A 17,945-nucleotide genomic window follows, 5' to 3' on the forward strand; every position below is an offset into this window, starting at 1 on the left:
TGAGGTACGTAAAGTACTGAATGAGATAATCAGCGAGTATGATTGCTTATGTGTTGTATATTATGTGTCATGATCCATGTTTTTACTGTTTTGATATATTTTGTTTCATGTGTATATATCATGTTGAGCATGTATCTCCTTCGAGATAGCCTTTCCAGAAGGGTCGCTCAACCCTGTTTTTGGCAGATAGACACGAAGAGTCACAATGGTCTATGTGCTCTAGTTTTCTTGGACATTACAGATCCACGTCCGATTTGGAGTGAGAGAGTTTACCCAGTGGTTTGAGTCCCCAGTGGTACTACTCACACATTGGCGCCAGTCTGATTTGGATTGATCATGTATACCCAGTTACCCAGTCATTCATTTTTGCATGCATCATGTTAGTCTGTATAATTGTGCTTTACGTTCTGAGCGTAGTTCGCTCATGTTTGTGTTATTTTCATGGACATCCCATTCGATAGAGTAGTTGCAGGTGGTTTACCTTGGACCTGTGCATAGTTGGTGACCAAGGCTGGATTGCAGAGTTAGCTACCAGGTTGTTGGAGTAGCTTTATTCGATTGGTTTGTATTATTCTTTTGCATTGGATTTTATTTACCGATTGTATTCGACAAGTTTAGTATTTGGTTTTAATTTTTGCAGTATCTCTGATTAAGTTTTTTATTACTATTATTTCATGCTTAAGTATCTGGTTAGTAGGTGGTCCAAGTCGGGTCACTACATCGCTAGAAATAATATTATTTGGGTTCTTTTGATTATTTTGGTGGATATTCTATGTTTTAATATTGTTGTATTATGAATTGAGATAGATAGATAAAATATTTTGAATATTTTGATCTTTTTGGACTATTGATATATTTTGGGATCTTGATGGGTGAGATATTTATTTTCATATCTTTAGATTTGATAATATTTATTTTGATTATCATATCTTATATCGTAGTGAACAAAAAATATGTGTTGGAGTTGATGAGCCTAATGAATAAATATTGGGAATATGTCTAGGTTCATTGGAAAAAATTTTTATACTCTATATATGATAATGATATGTGATAAATGTTGATATAGAGGTAAGATTTGTCAATTTTCTGAAGATTTCATGAGGATTCATGTATGCAAGTTTACGCTTATATATTGTTGAGAGAGTATCAGTTGATGCGTGACACTTTTCTGAAAGAGAAATATGCTCTTGTTACACTTCTGTTCTTTGTGTGTCCCGGCATCCCCTAGACAAGACATGTTCAGTACCGCATAATTCATTATGTGTTGAAATTTTAATTTGATTGTGGTACACAGTCATACTAAAATCTTGGGAGAGAAAGTTGTACATCATAGAGGCGTCGTAAAAAAAAAAAAAGGAGTGTTTAGTTATTGAATAAGTCCTTTGCATGATTGTAACAAAACTATATTTTAGTGAATCATTTTATATCTGGGTTTGGCCTCGTGTATGTAGATTGATTTGACTGAACCAGTATGTAGTTTGATTTGACCGAACCACGTTAAAATTTGGTGTCTTTATTTTTTTATTCTGCAGATTATATATCCTAGTAAGATTACTAATATAAAGACACATAAACTACAAATTAAACACGAGTTTCATTGATATAAGTTTTTTGCTTGGATATGTATATAATGAACTCACAATTATCAATGCCACGTGCCTTTAATTTGATACAAAAGAGAGAAGTATCTACGCGCTCCGAAAGCCCGAGAAGATTCTTCGAAAGTTGTTCCTGCTAAGCAGATTACTGCTTCTGTAGCAATGTGGAAAAGTGTGATTCCTTTCATGTTTTTTGTGAAATTTGGCCTCTATTTTACCTTGATATATTAGCAAAATTTGACATGATCATGTCTATAATGTTCAGCACGAAAGTCCAATGGCATACCCAGAATTACCGATCACAGGCCGAAAATTCAATAGTTTAAAGACATTAATACAACACAAAATGCACAAAAAAAATATATTAAATTTATTTGTTTTTGCAATAATACTTTCCCAAATTTCATGCTTTGAATATACTGAATAATATCTTCATTATCAAATGTATCAAATATCTCATTCAATATACGATACCAAACAATTATTTACATATCATCTCCCAACCGATTACGAATTGATGTTTTTGATAATTTTCATGATTACTCAAAAAACGCTCTCTACAGTTGCAATTACAATTTTAGCATTCTCACTAATCTCTGTGGTTTCCGAGAATTAGTTTCCACGTAGGTCCGCCTATGTGATCTCGATAGTGTCCAATGCTTCCATATCAAAATTCACAAGAAAATAGAGCTAAATTTAAATTAAAGGGAAAAAAAAAAACCAATTTAATGTACTAGGAACAAATTCAAAACAACAAAAGCACTCAGTACATTGTATTTTCTGTTGGTGATTTCCATAAAAATGGAAGATCCCATGTTGGAAATGATAGTTGGTATCTGAAGGAACCAAAAGAACCTAAAGGAACCAATGAACCAAAGTGGGAGGAGAACCAGACTGAATGAACCAGGAACTCGGTGCACCATGATGTGAAGTTTCTTCGGGTCTGTAACGAACAGAGACATATGTTCATGGCATCCCTTCGTGGTTTTGGCAGTTTCCGATGATTCAAACGAATGAGTATCATTAGAAAGACGTGTCTTACCATAAGAAATGATTCAGTCATTATAAATAGTACATTAGTCATCATTCAAACATATCCTAACACAATCAATCTGAAAATCTGAGTGTGTGAAAATTCTGCACACTGGTTCGTCGACCTTTTTAGTAGAAAATAATTTTCATCATAATATTTGTGTTCTAAATATTGTTATACTGCAGATACGATATAAAATTTTGATTATCAAGTTTAAATACATCCAAGGTATTCATGGTTGTTTTCAAGCCTGCACTTTGGAAACAAAATTTTAGGAATCCATTGTATCCTCGAGGAATTTTTGCTTAGTCCGAGTGCATTACCGTGATGAGAGCAAATTGTTTTTTGAGGAAAGCGAGTGTACGCGCTTTGGATTCGCACATCTAATTTTGTAGCATGAGATTTGTGCACTTTTTTGACAGCACCAATGTACAAGGAGGGTTCCCTGACATCAGCAGAATACAAGGAAGGTTCCTGGGCATAAGCTGAATCGAAGAAACCATATCCCACCAACAATCTTAAAAAACTATATTGTGCAATCGATGGCTTCTCAAGGGAATTCGCTTCGTAACTTTGTTGCGGATTTTTTCAAGTTGGAAAGGTTTGATTGTGCAAATTTTCGGCTTTGGAAAAAGAAGTTGCATTTTCTACTCACGTCGCTAAATGTAGTGTGTGTTCTTACCACACCAAAACCGGTGGAGGAGGTAAATGAAACCATGGCAGAAACAAGGGCGAGACAAAAAGTGAGACCAAGATGACTATGTGTGCAAGAGCCATATTTGCAACGCAATATCCGATGCTTTGTTCGACCAGCACTACAACAAGGAAACCGCAAAGGAAATTTGGGACTCACTTGAAGCTAAAAGTAAGAAATGTTTGGTTTTCAAGTTTTTCCAATATCGCATGGTCGTAACTAGGAAAGTGATTGAGCAATTCCATGAAGTCATACACATTTTAATCAATGCATATGGATGAAGCTACTGTTGTGTCTTTAATAATTAACAAACATCCTAATTCTTGGAAAGATTATAAAAATAATCTCAAGCACAAAATAAAAACATATCTCTAGAGAAATTAGGTAGTCATCTTCATATTGAGGAATATTTTTGTGCTAACATTTCAAAGGAACAATCCTCTAAGGTTCTTATGGTGGAGGAAGTTAAGAATCCGAAGAAAAATGATAAGGGGAACTCCTCTAAAACAAGAAGAGGAAATATGACAAAAATCAGAACTCCAGGAACCAAAAAAGAAAAGGCAGTTGCCATTTTCGTGGTAAATCAGGGCACTTCAAAAGAAAAATGTCGGCTCCTAATGAAACAAAAACAGGCTGAAAAACCTAATTTTTTGACTATGCTCATAAAAGGATGTTTCCAAGATCGGTGGTTGGATACTGGTGCTACTAAGCATATTTTCATCATCCGAAACCAATTCTCTACCTATTCATCGGTAGAAAGAAGATATAATTATATATAGGGGGAATCACTCTACGGCGAATGTAAAAGAAATTAGCACTTTCAAACTAGAGTTTATTTTAGGTAAAACACTTACTTTGACTAATGTGTATCATGTTCCTGAAGTTAGGAGGAACCTTGTTTCCGGAAGCATACTTAGTAAGTGTGGCTTCAAGATTGTCATTAAATCTGACTTTGTAACCATCCTCAAAGGAGTTGCATTTGTTGTTAAAAGATTTGTGCATGATAGAATGTTCAAAATGAATATATAAATAATACTATTTCTATTTACATGGTTGACTCATTTAATTTGTGGCAATTTCGTCTAAGGCATGTTAATTCTAGAAAAATGCATGAAATGAATAATATGGATTTGATACCAAAATGTAAGGATAATATGCTAGAAAAATGCAAATGAAAAATAAAATAACTAAAAATCTATTTCCTAGTATAAAGAGAACAAGTTCTATGTTGGAATTAATACATAGTGATGTATGTGATTTACATGCTACGCCTACTAGGAGAAGAAAATGTTGTTTTGTTACTTTCATTGATGATTTTTCTAGATATTGTCATATGTACTTAATGAGGACTAAAGATGAAGTGTTGGATAAATTTAAAGTACATAAGGCTGAAGTTGAAAATCTATGTGATTCTAAGATTAAATGTCTTAGAAGTGATAGAGGAGGTGAATACCACATTCCTAAATATTGTGAGGATATGGTCATTGTACATGAGACATCTTCTGCGTATACTCCTCAACAAAATGGTGTAGCGGAAAAGAAAAATCAAACTATTATTGAAATGACGAATACTATGTTAAGTAATTCACAAATGAGTAAGGGTTATTGGGGTGAGACGATGATGACTGCATGTCATATTTTAAATCGAGTTCCTAACAAAGGAAGTAATGTCATCCCATATGAGTTATGGAAGAAACGCAAGCCTAAGCTATCTTACTTGAGAGTTTGGGGATGTCGTGCAATTGTTAGACTTCCTGAACCAAAAGTGAAGAAGTTAGAGAGAAAGGCATTGAGTGCATCTTCTTGGGCTATGCCGAGTATAGTAAGGCGTATAGGTTTCTTGTGATTGAACCTAATGATTTCATGAACGTAAATGTCATATTTGAGTCACGTGATACTGTATTCTATGAAAATAGATTTAAACTATACCTAAAACTTTAGATCCTGAAGTTCCTCTTGATTATACTAGTACACAATTTGTCAATGATGAAGTCAATGTGGATCCTCCTGAAATAAGGAGAAGTAAAAAGGCTCGAAAAGAGAAATCTTTTGGATCTGACTTTGTAATGCATCTAATGGAGGGAACTCGGGATTCAAATGTGAAACAAATTTCCATATCCGATATGGTAGAATCCAATCCCAAAACATATGAAGATGCAATGAAGTCAAGGGATGTTTCTTTCTGAAAAGAAGCAATACATGATGAGATGGATTCTATGATAAGCAATAAAAAGTAGAAATTGGTTGATCTTCCACATGACTCAAAACCAATCGGTTGTAAATGGATCTTCAAAAGAAAGATGAAAATTGATGGAACTATAAAAAAGTTCAAGGCAAGGTTAGTAGCAAAAGACTTTAAACAAAAAGAAGGCCTAGATTATTTTGATACCTATGCACCCGTTGCTAGGTTTGCTACTACAAGGACCTTGATTGCATTAGGATCAATTTATCATCTTGAGATACATCAAATGAATATATGAAAACGGCTTTTCTAAATGGAAAGCTAGATGCGAAGATCTATATGGAACAATCGAAAGGGTTCGTTATGCCTGGACAAGAGCATAAAGTATGTAAATTGGTTAAGTCATTATATGGACTTAAACAGGCTCCTAAGAATTGACATGAATTTCGATCAAGCAATCATTAAGAATGGATTTAAGATCCATGAAACTGACAAATGCGTGTATAGTAAGTTTGAGAATGGTAAAGGTGTTATAATATGTCTCTACATGCATGACATGTTAATCTATGGAACCGATATGATTAGTGTAAATAATACTAAGTCATTGTTGTCATTATGCTTCGATATGAAGAACTTAGGTCAAGGGGATGTGATATTAGGTATAAAGATCATAAGAAAGGAATAAGGTCTTGTTCTTTCACAATTTCATTACATTGCAAAGGTATTGAGAAATTTTGACCATTTTGATTGTAAGACAGTCACAACACCATTTGGTTCAAGTATTAAACTACATCCTAATACGGGAAGGGTAATGAACCAACTAGAGTATGCCAAGGTTATCAGTTCCCTGATGTATCCAATGATACCGAGACCTGATATTGCATTTGTAGTTGAAAAATTGAGTATGTACACCAATAATTCGGGACAATTGCATTGGAATGCAATGACACACTATGGATTATGGTATACATTATCTCGGTTATCCTCATGTTCTTGAGGGATATATAGATGCAAGTTGGATATCCGATCTAGATGATCATGCATCTACAAATGGATGTATATTCAGAATTGGTGAAGGAGCCATAACATGAGGTACCAAAAAGCAAACTTGTATTGCTGACTCCACAATGGCGGCCGAGTTTATAGCTCTTGCTTCGTGTGCTAAGGAATCATAATGGTTGAGGAACCTGTTGATAGAAGTTCCTATGTGACCAAAACCAGTGCCTCCGGTTGCTATACATTGCGATAGCGAGGCTACACTATCAAGGAAATATAACAATATATATAACGGGAAGTCGAGACATATTGGATTGATATATAGTACAGTTAGACAATTAATATCTGAGAGTTTCATAACTGTGGACTATGTGAGGTCAAGTTTTACTTGGAGGACCCTTTGACGAAAGGCCTTGCAAGGGATGTAGTTTTGAAAACGTCAAAGGAGATGGAACTGAAGCCAACTAATTGATCATCAATAGTAGAAACTCGACTTAGCTTCGGATGATTTCCAAATATTGGGTTTAATGAGCAAAATATACTATATGAATGAGTGAAGCACTTAAATTTTGTCCCAAAGGAAGTGCTTATTCACGTAATAGAATAGTCAGGAAAAACTTTATACTTTTGAATGGAGTTATAAAGGGCAATCAATTTTGAATACTTAGTTACGTGGGTATTCTTTATAACATCCACCTATGTGAATATAGGAGATCGTGCCGTCTCCAGTGTGTTTTGGCTTAACTACATAAATATTCGTGAAAATCCAGGGTAGTAAGACACAAGGTCGATCCACGTGTCGCCAATATGAATAACAAGGATAAGGAAAGTCTATGTGTGAGATCCCTCCGGTTAATCGTGTAAGATCGATGGTTCAAGCTAGTTTACCAGTCACCTTGATTAGCATTTGAGAGGTCTTCACTATGTAAAGGTTCAAATCTATTGGTTATCATGCATAGACTTGCAGCTTGATAATCGGAAAAATTCTTTAAAATTCATTTTTATGAAAATGGTGGAGGATTGTTGGTGATTTCCATAAAAATGGAAGATCCCATGTTGAAATGATAGATAGTATCTGAAGTAACCAAAAAGAACCTTAAAGAACCAAGGAACCAAAGTAGGAGGAGAACCAGACTGAAAGAAGCAGGAACTCGGTGCACCATGATGTGAAGTTTCTTCAGGTCTGTAACGAACAAAGACTTCTGTTCATGGCATTTCTTCGTGGTTTTGGCGGTTTCTGATGATTCAACGAATGTGTATCATCATAAAGACGTGTCCTATTATAGAAAATGATTCGCTCATTACAAATACTGCATTAATCATCTTCCAACATATCCTAACACAATCATCTAAAAAATAGAGTTTGAGAAAATTCTGCACACGAGTTCCTCGACCTTTTCAGGAAAAAATATTTTTTTTCAAAATATTTGTGGTTTGGATATTGTTATACTGCAGATAAAATATACAAACGTTCGATTATCAAATTGAAAGACATCCAAGGTATTCGTGGTTATTTTCAAGGGTGCACTTTGAAAACAACATTCTTAGGAATCCATTGTATCCTGGAGGAATATTTGTTTAGTCCGAGTGCATCACCGTGGTGGAAGCAAATAGTTTCTTAAGAAAAGCGAGTGTACGCGCCTTGGATTCGAACCTCTGATTTTGTAGCAAGAGATTCGTGCAGTTCCTTGACAGCACCATTGTATAAGGATGGTTCACTGACAGCAGCAGAATACAAGGAAAGTTTCTGGACAGAAGATGAATCGAACAAACCATATCCCACCAATATGTTCACTCTCTCGCGTTTCTCCCTGCCCGGATAAAACTATATTCCCTCTCTTTCATTTGTTTGCTTACCTGTGGTTTATACTACAAACAGCACTTTCTTGGCTTTTATAAAGTATAAAAAAAATTACAAAAAAGGTACAAAAATTGCCCTGTACGTATATACTATATAAGTAATGACATTCAATAAGAAATATCATGCATATATTTCAAGATTCTGTATATAATTAACATCAGTGTAATGGAGAGTTGAGACCTTCTTGAGAAGAAAGTGAATGGAAAGATTGGTGACGTTTAGAAGAAAATGAGGCAGGTTTTCTAAATGATGGCCTCTTCTTGAGTTGGTTGAGAGTTCTCTTTACATAAAATGTTTGAAATATTGGTCCAGCTCTCTCCTTGAACTTGAGGATGGAAAAGAACAGAAATCTGTAAGCCAGCAGCATGCCGAAAACGACTGCCAGATCCCACCACTTGGAGTAATTTAATGAAATTCCAAGCACAGATGTGAGGAAGTCCTCTCCTTTCAGCTTTGGTGATCCGGGGATGGGCTCACGAGGCTCGAATTCCAGTCCGATCATTTCGTTTTTGTATGCACCCTTTGTATGTATTTCCCAGTTAAGAAAAGATGCATTATTAATTCTTTGTAGGAGTACTTCAAGATTATGAATACTGAACTTTTACCTGTAGGCTCCATGCCATGTAGTTTATGTAGGAAATCGGGTATCTCCAAAATGGTTTCGGAAGGTCGTAAATGAATCGGAAGAAACCAGCTGTAGCCATCATAATCCCCTGCAGTAACATACAACATAAACATAAAGGTTATGTGTGACCTTCTGCAGGTCTATCTGTATCAAAGTGCGTATTGGTAGGCTAAATAACTTACAAGAAAACCGGCCCCGATTATGACTCCCATCAGGAAATTAGGAACGATGGCAGCCACGACCATCATGCAGCTCTCCACGACTGCCATGGCGAAAAGTAGGTCGAGTGCAGCGTACATGAAATGTGAGATGCCGGGGTGGTACTTCACCATGAAATATGTGATGGACACTGAGCTAAATGACATTGTTACTAAGAATGGAAATGAGGAGATGAAGTTTGAAATTATAAATACTCCAACTCCATAGTGTCCATTCTGCCTTTCCTTGTAAAATATCTGTTCCATTTGATAACAGAAACTACACTTCAAAATCTTGGTTTCATACTTGTTTCAATGTGATATTCATTACTTGTATTTTCAAAATGAGATTATGATTTACCTTCATTTCTTCAATGAATGATGGGAGGCCTCCGATGGTCATGAATGTCATGAAACCTGATATAAATCCACCGCACGATCCCCGTGCTAAGAGTGCATTGTAGCCATCCCCGAGGTCGTGAAAGACCGAACCAACGCAAATTGATACCACAATATACACTATGATTCTCAGCCAGTAGTATCCAAAATCCCTAGACATGTTCTTGAAAGATCGCATGGTTAGCGTCGAAACTTGCTTCCACCATCTTGCTTTGGTCTCACTAGTTTTCCACAAGAAATTCCCTTCCTGCATGAACCAACAGAGGGCAGAAAACATGTTTCTTACAAAAGCATATACATACAGGACTTATCAGAGACATCAATGGCGAGGCTCCGAATGTCACTTTTCTTTAAGTCAACTCACAAGAGTTCCAAATCATTGCATGGATATACTATTGTTCTTATCGAGCTATTCATAACGAGATAACCAATACTCAATCACTGCAAGAACTATGGAAAAAATGCTCACAGTGATTGGGATCTCTCGAATTGTGGCTCGTGTTCTTGATGCGATTGTCGATCTTTGATAGTTGTGAAGGAGCTTTGCTCTGATTTCTGCTGACATCAAACAAGGAACTTTCTGTGTGTCCTGTTGAGGGGCAAAAACACCTTAAACAAAGTTAGTTTCTGTGTTTTTTTCCCATATTGAATCACAGAAAAAGAGAAAAAGAGCCGCCTATCAACAGCAGTTCCGCTTAGACTCCACCAATACACCATCCAAAAAGTTATCTCAAAGGAGAGTCCTCTGATTTCTTATCAGTCATAATCAAACTTACTATCAAGATAGTGAAGCATCCATAATTTACTCACACTTTTTTCTCCAGATTTCTTTGTAATGTTGTTTATAGAATCAAAGTCGGAATTAATACAACGAAGAAAATGATCCGACGGGTTCCTTTTACTGGGACAAGGGAATCCAGCATCACCAAAGAACTGTAAAATGACAGTCAAGAATCCCCATATCAGGAACAAGATGACAATTCAAGTATGTAAAACAACACATAAACTACTTTTACATGTATACCTTAACCGCCATTTTAGCTTCTCCAAAGTAAACCGTTTCGCCATTTGACAGCAGTAAGAGGTCATCAAACAGCGCGAAAACTTCGCTGCTAGGCTGATGAATGGACGACAAAACCGTTCTGTCATTGCATGCAGTGTTCTTAAGAGCCTGAATCACGAAGAAAGCCGATGCACTGTCGAGGCCACTCGTTGGTTCATCAAGAACCAAGAGGCGCGGTTGTGTTACGAGCTCTAAGGCGATGCTTAACCTCTTCTTCTCCCCACCACTTATGCCTCGCGAATGCCAGTTTCCAATGGTATGATCTGCACAATCTTGAAGCCCCGTTTCAGTGATTGTGTTTTCTATAGTCTCATTGATCGCTTCCTTTGTTGTGTTTCTTGGTAGCCTTAACAAAGCAGAGTATGTGATGGTTTCTCTAACTGTAAGTGTCCCCAAGAATGTATCTTCTTGAGTTACATAAGCCTGACAATTTCAAATAAACACATTATAACTATGTAAATATTAATCATAGTTTTAAACCGGAAAAAATAATAAATAAAAATAACTGTTTTGGGATTCCATCAATTACATTGTTGCTAAAATTCTATGATGCACAGCACGGCTACACACGAATTTTTGGACTCGTAAAAAATGAAGGATCCATGTTATCCGAAGAACAAATTCCACGAATCGGGATCGGAGGGCCAACACATTTTTTGCTTTCTAGAGTAAATATGACAAAAGATGAGAGGGGACACACACCAATACTGCATTGCTCCATTCAGTGTCAAGTCTACAAAATGACAAAAATTGTCCAAGAAAAACTAAAAATGAAATTTGATAATACACAAGACCAAAATCACAAAAAAACAAACATAGGAAAAAAAAGTTTTTACTTCAATTATTTAGTAATTCTTTTGGTCATAGATTAATTTGTAAAAAGTAATATATAACTAATTATTAACACTAAATGCTTTTGTGCACATTGTGTACATGTATAATTTTTTTTTATACGCTATTATTTTTGTAAAAATCTAGATATTTATTTAAAGATGTGTCATTTTTGTGATATTGTATAAGTTTTTGTGTGTATTCATATTATGTTCTATAGTTGGAGGAATATATTGTTTTATACACTAGGGGCAGTATGGTAATTACGGTTAAGATGAAGTGGAATTCAAAGAAATTATTTAAAAAAACATTTTATAATATTTTACAAGTTTTCGTGGTAATTAATTAATAATAACTATATTAAAGTAATTATTTTTGGGGAGGTCTATTGTGTTAAGGTCTCATAGAATTTATCCGTGAGACCGTTCGATCATATATATATATATATATATATATATTGAAAAATAATACATTTGACATAAAAAGTAATATTTTTTTATTGGTCGGATCAAATAAAAAATTTGTCAAACAAAATAAAAGAGTAAAACAATATCACAAATTTTTTTTAATAATTCTTTTAGAGTACGGGCAACATGGTAATTACGTTTCAGGTCATACCATGGAACCAAAATTGCCACTCTTATAAGTCATATCCTCGTGCTTAATAGTTAATATATTACTAACATTCAAGGACCCTTGATACATGTATATATATATATATATATATATATATATATATATATTGTATAAAATAATTTTGTGTAAAAAATAGAAATATTATCTTAAAATTAAAAACATTATAATTTATTTTTATAGGGTGTTTAGTAAATTATTTATAATATTATTTAAAAAAAGATAAACTAAATAGTTTATCTGTTTTAAAAACTTTTGAAAACTCGATTAAATATGTTGGTGATCAGTGAGTTGTATACATACTAAAATAAAATTTTGTACTTTTTTGTTAAATGAGAACGAAGCATATTTTTTTTATTCTGAGAGGTCACAAAGGTGTACTTTTAATATTTTCAATATATATATATATAATAATACAGATAAAAATAAATGTAATAGGTATTTTGGAAAGAAACATGTTAAAGTTTGAATTATGAATATTTTATATAACAAAAATTTTAGGATGGTTTAGAAAATAACACATAGTGCTTTTATGCACGTTTGCGTGCATACGTATGTATGAGATCATATTTGAAAAAAGCTTCACAATCATACCAAATCGATATAGGAAAAATAAGTTTTTTGGTCTAATAACTTGTTCATGTTTTGATTTTGGTCCATTAATTTTTTCGATGTGGGTTTTGGTACACTAACTTTGCATTTTCAGTGTTTTTGGTCCAATTACATACGTGTCAATTTCTGATAGGTCCATGTCTGATGAAGTAGACCAATCAAAAGTTGACACGTATGCAGTTGGACCAAAAAATACTAAAATGCAAAATAATTGTACCAAAACCCACATCAGAAATGTTAATGGACCAAAAACCAAAGGAAGTAAAGTTACTGGAACAAAAAACTTATTTTCTCATCGATATATACACACAATTTTTTGTGAATTTTTTTTTTTAATTTTTATGAATATATATGAACGTGTGGGTAAAAGAAGAATTCAAAAGAGAGTTCAGATTGTGAGAGATGATACCGAATAATGCAAACCAGAATTTGAGTTAAATGCATTATAAATGATGAAAGTTAAAGGTATTTATAAAATATTTGAAAACAAACTTCATCACCATACAAAATCGGTTAATAAAATACCTCAACTTTAATATTAATAATAATGATAATAGATATACATATATATGTATACGTACATATGTATAAAATAAAATTTATATTTATATATGTATATTTGTGTGGAAATATTTGTGTTTGATTTGAGTTTGAATTTGAATTTGAGTTTGAGTTTGCATTACTTACAAGGACACCGTAATCATGAGTTCTTCTTTTGCTACCATTAATATAAATATTTCCCATCGTCACCACATTCCCCGACAGTCTGCCTGCAAGCAAAACAAAATTAATTAAGACATTTTCATCTTCAGAAAATAAAAATAAAGTAAAAAATAAAACATTTTCCAAAAGAAAACCATAAAAAATTAAGACATTTTGAAAAAAAAAAATCAAAATTAAGACATCCATCCTAGTTGTCTCCATAAATATAAATCATATTTACAAATACACAAATACTTCGATGAGAAAGTCTTAAAGAATTTTGTTAAATGAACATATTCGAATTGACCCATAAAAAAAAATTTATGTCGAAGGTATTACTTTTCATTTTATTTTAAATATGATTTGGGTCAACACCTATCACCGAAAATATTTTTGAGACCGTCTCACGTGAGTTTTTGTGTAAAAAAATAATACGTATTATCTTACGTTAATAACTTCGTGGACCCGTCTTAGAAGGATATACTCTATTTTTTTAGAGTAACACTCCTGTAAGACGGTTTAATCTGTGAGACTAGTTAACTCTACCCATATTTATAATAATAAGTAATATTTTTGACATAAAATATAATATTTTTTAATGGATAACCCATATAAGAGACATGTCTCAAAAAAATGACATTTGAGACCGTCTGATATGAGTTTTTGGCTTTTTATTGTAAATATGGATAGAATTGTGTCGTCTCACAGATAAAGATCCAAGATATCGTCTCACAAGAGACCTACTTATTTATATGAGCAGCTTATGGATCTTTATACGTGAGACGAGTTAACCCTGTTTATATTTAAAATAAAAGATAATATTTTTTTATAAAAAAAGTAATATTTGTTTGTGAGTGGCCTAAATAGTATATATATGTTTCATGAAATTAACAAGGGAGATATAAGAGTTTTTGTATATTCATGTATGATATGAAATTTATTATATTTTGCTAAAAAGAAAATTATTATACTGAAACATCCACTGTACGTAGAGCCCACTACAATTGACCTTACCTAATTTCTCGTATTCCAACTAGTGGTCAGCAGCATTAAGTTTTTTAATAAATACACATATGGCTCATCCAGTCTATCTAATTAGGATTTATTTAATGATTGAAATTTCTTTGGAAAAAAAAAAATCAATTTAAGTAGCTTGATATCGATAGTGTCTTTTTTTAACAATAAATTGCATAGAACTTTAAACTTTTTTATTTATTAGTTTTTTTTTCCAAATTTGTTATATCGATCATATTAGGAGTACTTTGTATATTATATATATATATATATATATATATATATATATAATATACAAAGTACTCCTAATATGATCGATATAACAAATTTGGAAATATATATATAAAAATTCTAGATTAAATTAGTAGATAAAAATGAATTATATATACCACAAAATTCTTATGAGACAGTCGCATATATTAGTTTTGTGAGATGAATCTCTAATCCTATTCAACCCATAAAATAAAATTCATTTTTCATAAAAACTCATATAAGATAGTCTCAATTTTGCAAGACAAATTCTTAATCGACCGATTCTATAAAAAAAATATTACTTTAATTTTTTTCATTATATATATATATGAGTCATGTCGCCCACTCATAATAGTTTATCACTCCTAATAAAAAAATTTAAAATTTTCATTTATTTAAAAATAACAAAATATCATCTTTGGATAAATATTTGGTATAATCATGCATTAACGCATGCAAAGGCCGGCAGTCGGCACTAGTGTGAATTATGATGTCTATCTATATTTGTTGTTATGGATAGCGACCAAACAAGGGTTTCGTGAATTTATGTGTGCATTAAATGCACACCAAGAATTGTACATATATACCTATTGAATTTTGAAACGATTACTATGTATCCCTGGATTTTTTTGTAAATGGAAACCGAGAAATTAAATTAAGGTCGTTTGGAAAAATGTTTTAAAAATATTTTTAAGTTTTTATAAGTGAAAAAACTTAAAATATGTTAGGATAATATTTTTTAAAACGTTTTTGAAACATATTTTTTATAAAAAATATTATTGAAAATTCAAATATAGTTTTTCAAGAACAATTGTGGTGTGGTTTTTTTTTTTTTTTTTTTTATGTTTTTAAAATGGAAAGCAAATATGGAAAACGAAACATACTAATTAATTTTTAATTATTAAAATATTTTTATCGAATAATTTCCAAACGTACACATATTTATTCTAAAAAAATTTTATAATAACTTTATAAAAAAAAACTTTTATAAAAACAAATTTTAAAAAAATATCTATCCAAACGGAGCCCTCGGAGTTCTAAATTTTAATTCTTCATGGATTGAATCCAAATTAATTGTATTTCGCCCATATCTTTGAATAAATTGAGGCAAACTGGTACAAAGTTTTTGCACTAAAAATATCATTTTCTCCCAACATATATATATTCCTTAATTCCAACCCGAACATATAAGTTTGTTTGTTTTTTTTCACATATTACAAGCAAATTTTCTATTTTTGTTTTTTTAATTCATTCAAAAAAACCAGTGGCGCGTTTTCAAGCTTTAGGATTTTTTTTTTTTTTTGAAAATGTTTTCAAGCTTTAGTTTTCATAAGGGTGTAACAGTTAAAAAAAAAACAAACAAACAAACAGAAAGTACGACTGAAAAAAAAAATTGGATTATAAGTTTGAACTTGAAACAACTGGAAAAGGAAATTAACAAGCATTTATCACTGGGGCCAAATTAAAGGAGTATGAATTTTATACAGGTGGAATTTATGTTTTATATTGGACCCTACAATTAATGTCCGTGTCTTTATTTACAATTATTATATAGTGTTAATTAAAGATAAAAAGTGGAATTTTACTCTTTTGCTTTTCTAACGAGATTCGAGATTATGATAAATTTAGCATTGTCTTGAAATGAGCGTCGTGAAAATCATTAATTGTCAATTTATTGCAGCACGATACAAATGTAAGATTTTATATTTCACAAAACTCTTTGGACATGGTTTTACCGGTGAATTTTATTAGATAAATCTTCTATTTAGGTAATTTATAAAAAATATTATTTTTAATTTTATTATTTACAGTGTTAACCCGGACAAAGATTCAAAGACCTACTTTTTTAATTTTAGTTATTAATTTAGATGTAAAACTAGAGAAAAAAAAAAAAGAAAGAAAGAGTTGAGCAACGGAAATTAATTTACAGAGGGTTTTAATATAGTGAGAAAATAGTAAATTTGTCTCCTACGGTTTGTTAATTTTGAATTTTGAATTTTGAATTTTTTAAAAGTAATTAAACTAGATTTTATTCAGGTAACTTATGTCAAAGTAGGGGGAAATGATGAGATAGTTTCGAAAAATGATATCGTGACACTCGGATCCGAGGCGTCCGATGTCACGGTAACATGACTTGAAAGAAATACCAAAAGACCTAATTAAACCCAATTAATTTTGCAGGTTTCCAATTTATATTATATTTGAAATACAAATATAAAATATCTTAATACGTAACTAAATAGATCTGCTAGCTAACCACACACATGAGGCAGATTCATTCAAAGGGACGTGTGAGATCTCAATAAATTTGCATGCAAACTTATAGGGATTACGGACAAGTACTCATGTAATGCCACAACATTGGAGAATATATAACCATTATTTTGGTTCCTATTTTGATTCTCTAAATGAGATGTTACTTATAATAACTTTAACTTCTTTGATCCTAATTTTTTTCGTGTGGAATGAAATTTACCAATATATATATATATATATAGACACTTGTTATATAAAAAAAGTAGCTAGAGATCGGCATGCACTTAACCTGCTAAGGAATCAAGAAACGTAGACTTGCCGGAACCGGAAGGACCCATGACCGCCATGATCCTCCCGGAAAAAGCACAACCCGTCAACCCATTTAGCAGCTTCTTCGTGGGCCCGCTTCCGAAATTCGGGAGCATCACTGTTAAATCTTGCCACGCCAAACAGGCCTCAACTCCTCCTCCTCCTCCGCTTTCAATATCGTCGAAAGCGGCCGGAGGAGGAGGCGGAGATATCTCTATCTCCATGTTTATTTTGTTATGGTTTGAACGAGAAAATTAAACGAATTATATATATATAATGCAGTACTACACTTAAACGAAACCTTTCCAAGAATGAATTAAACAAGAGTACCAGTGCATGCTGGGGAATTATGTTGCACTTGAATGCTGCCATAAATTGCGCCGCAGAGTGGGCGTTGGGTTAACAGATCATCATAATGATTTTAATAACAAGCTTTCATGTGGGTACGTAATTAAACAAATAAACCAAATTTTGTTTAGTGAATCATTATATATATATATTTTGTTTTATTAGCCCCGGGACGTACAATTCTTAATTTAGTCCTAAAAATTTATATATATATATATAGATATATAGTTTCTATCAAGTCTCCACCTACAATGCCCACCATCATTCCCACCAATGATGTGGCACTATTATATTGGACCTACAATTTATCACATTTTTATCACATCCAATAGAATAGTGT

At 32.6% G+C, this 17,945-nt stretch overlaps 1 protein-coding gene across 1 annotated transcript; it reads right to left on the reverse strand.

Annotated features, from left to right (window-relative positions):
• Positions 1–8,421: 8,421 nt before the first annotated feature.
• On the reverse strand, positions 8,422–17,676 carry LOC140880425 (ABC transporter G family member 15-like). The gene is made up of 9 exons (XM_073284858.1): positions 17,238–17,676; positions 13,412–13,494; positions 10,610–11,071; positions 10,396–10,518; positions 10,055–10,174; positions 9,548–9,832; positions 9,172–9,444; positions 8,970–9,077; positions 8,422–8,884 (listed from the first exon to the last, which is right to left on the reverse strand). Exons 1-9 carry the CDS (start codon positions 17,479–17,481, stop codon positions 8,522–8,524), a joined length of 2,061 nt encoding a protein of 686 aa, XP_073140959.1. The 5' UTR covers positions 17,482–17,676; the 3' UTR covers positions 8,422–8,521.
• Between the last annotated feature and the right edge of the window lie 269 nt (positions 17,677–17,945).

The sequence above is a fragment of the Henckelia pumila genome, chromosome 1 (genome assembly GCF_033568475.1).
Source record: "Henckelia pumila isolate YLH828 chromosome 1, ASM3356847v2, whole genome shotgun sequence".
NCBI lineage: Eukaryota > Viridiplantae > Streptophyta > Magnoliopsida > Lamiales > Gesneriaceae > Henckelia > Henckelia pumila.

Excerpts from the sequence above, each read along its gene's own strand:
- LOC140880425 (XM_073284858.1), bottom strand. The coding sequence starts at position 17,481 with ATGGAGATAGAGATATCTCCGCCTCCTCCTCCGGCCGCTTTCGACGAT. Across the intron at positions 13,495-17,237 it reads GTTTCTTGATTCCTTAGCAG|GCAGACTGTCGGGGAATGTG; the intron begins GTTAAGTGCATG and ends TTTTGCTTGCAG. Across the intron at positions 9,833-10,054 it reads TTCGAGAGATCCCAATCACT|GAAGGGAATTTCTTGTGGAA; the intron begins GTGAGCATTTTT and ends TGGTTCATGCAG.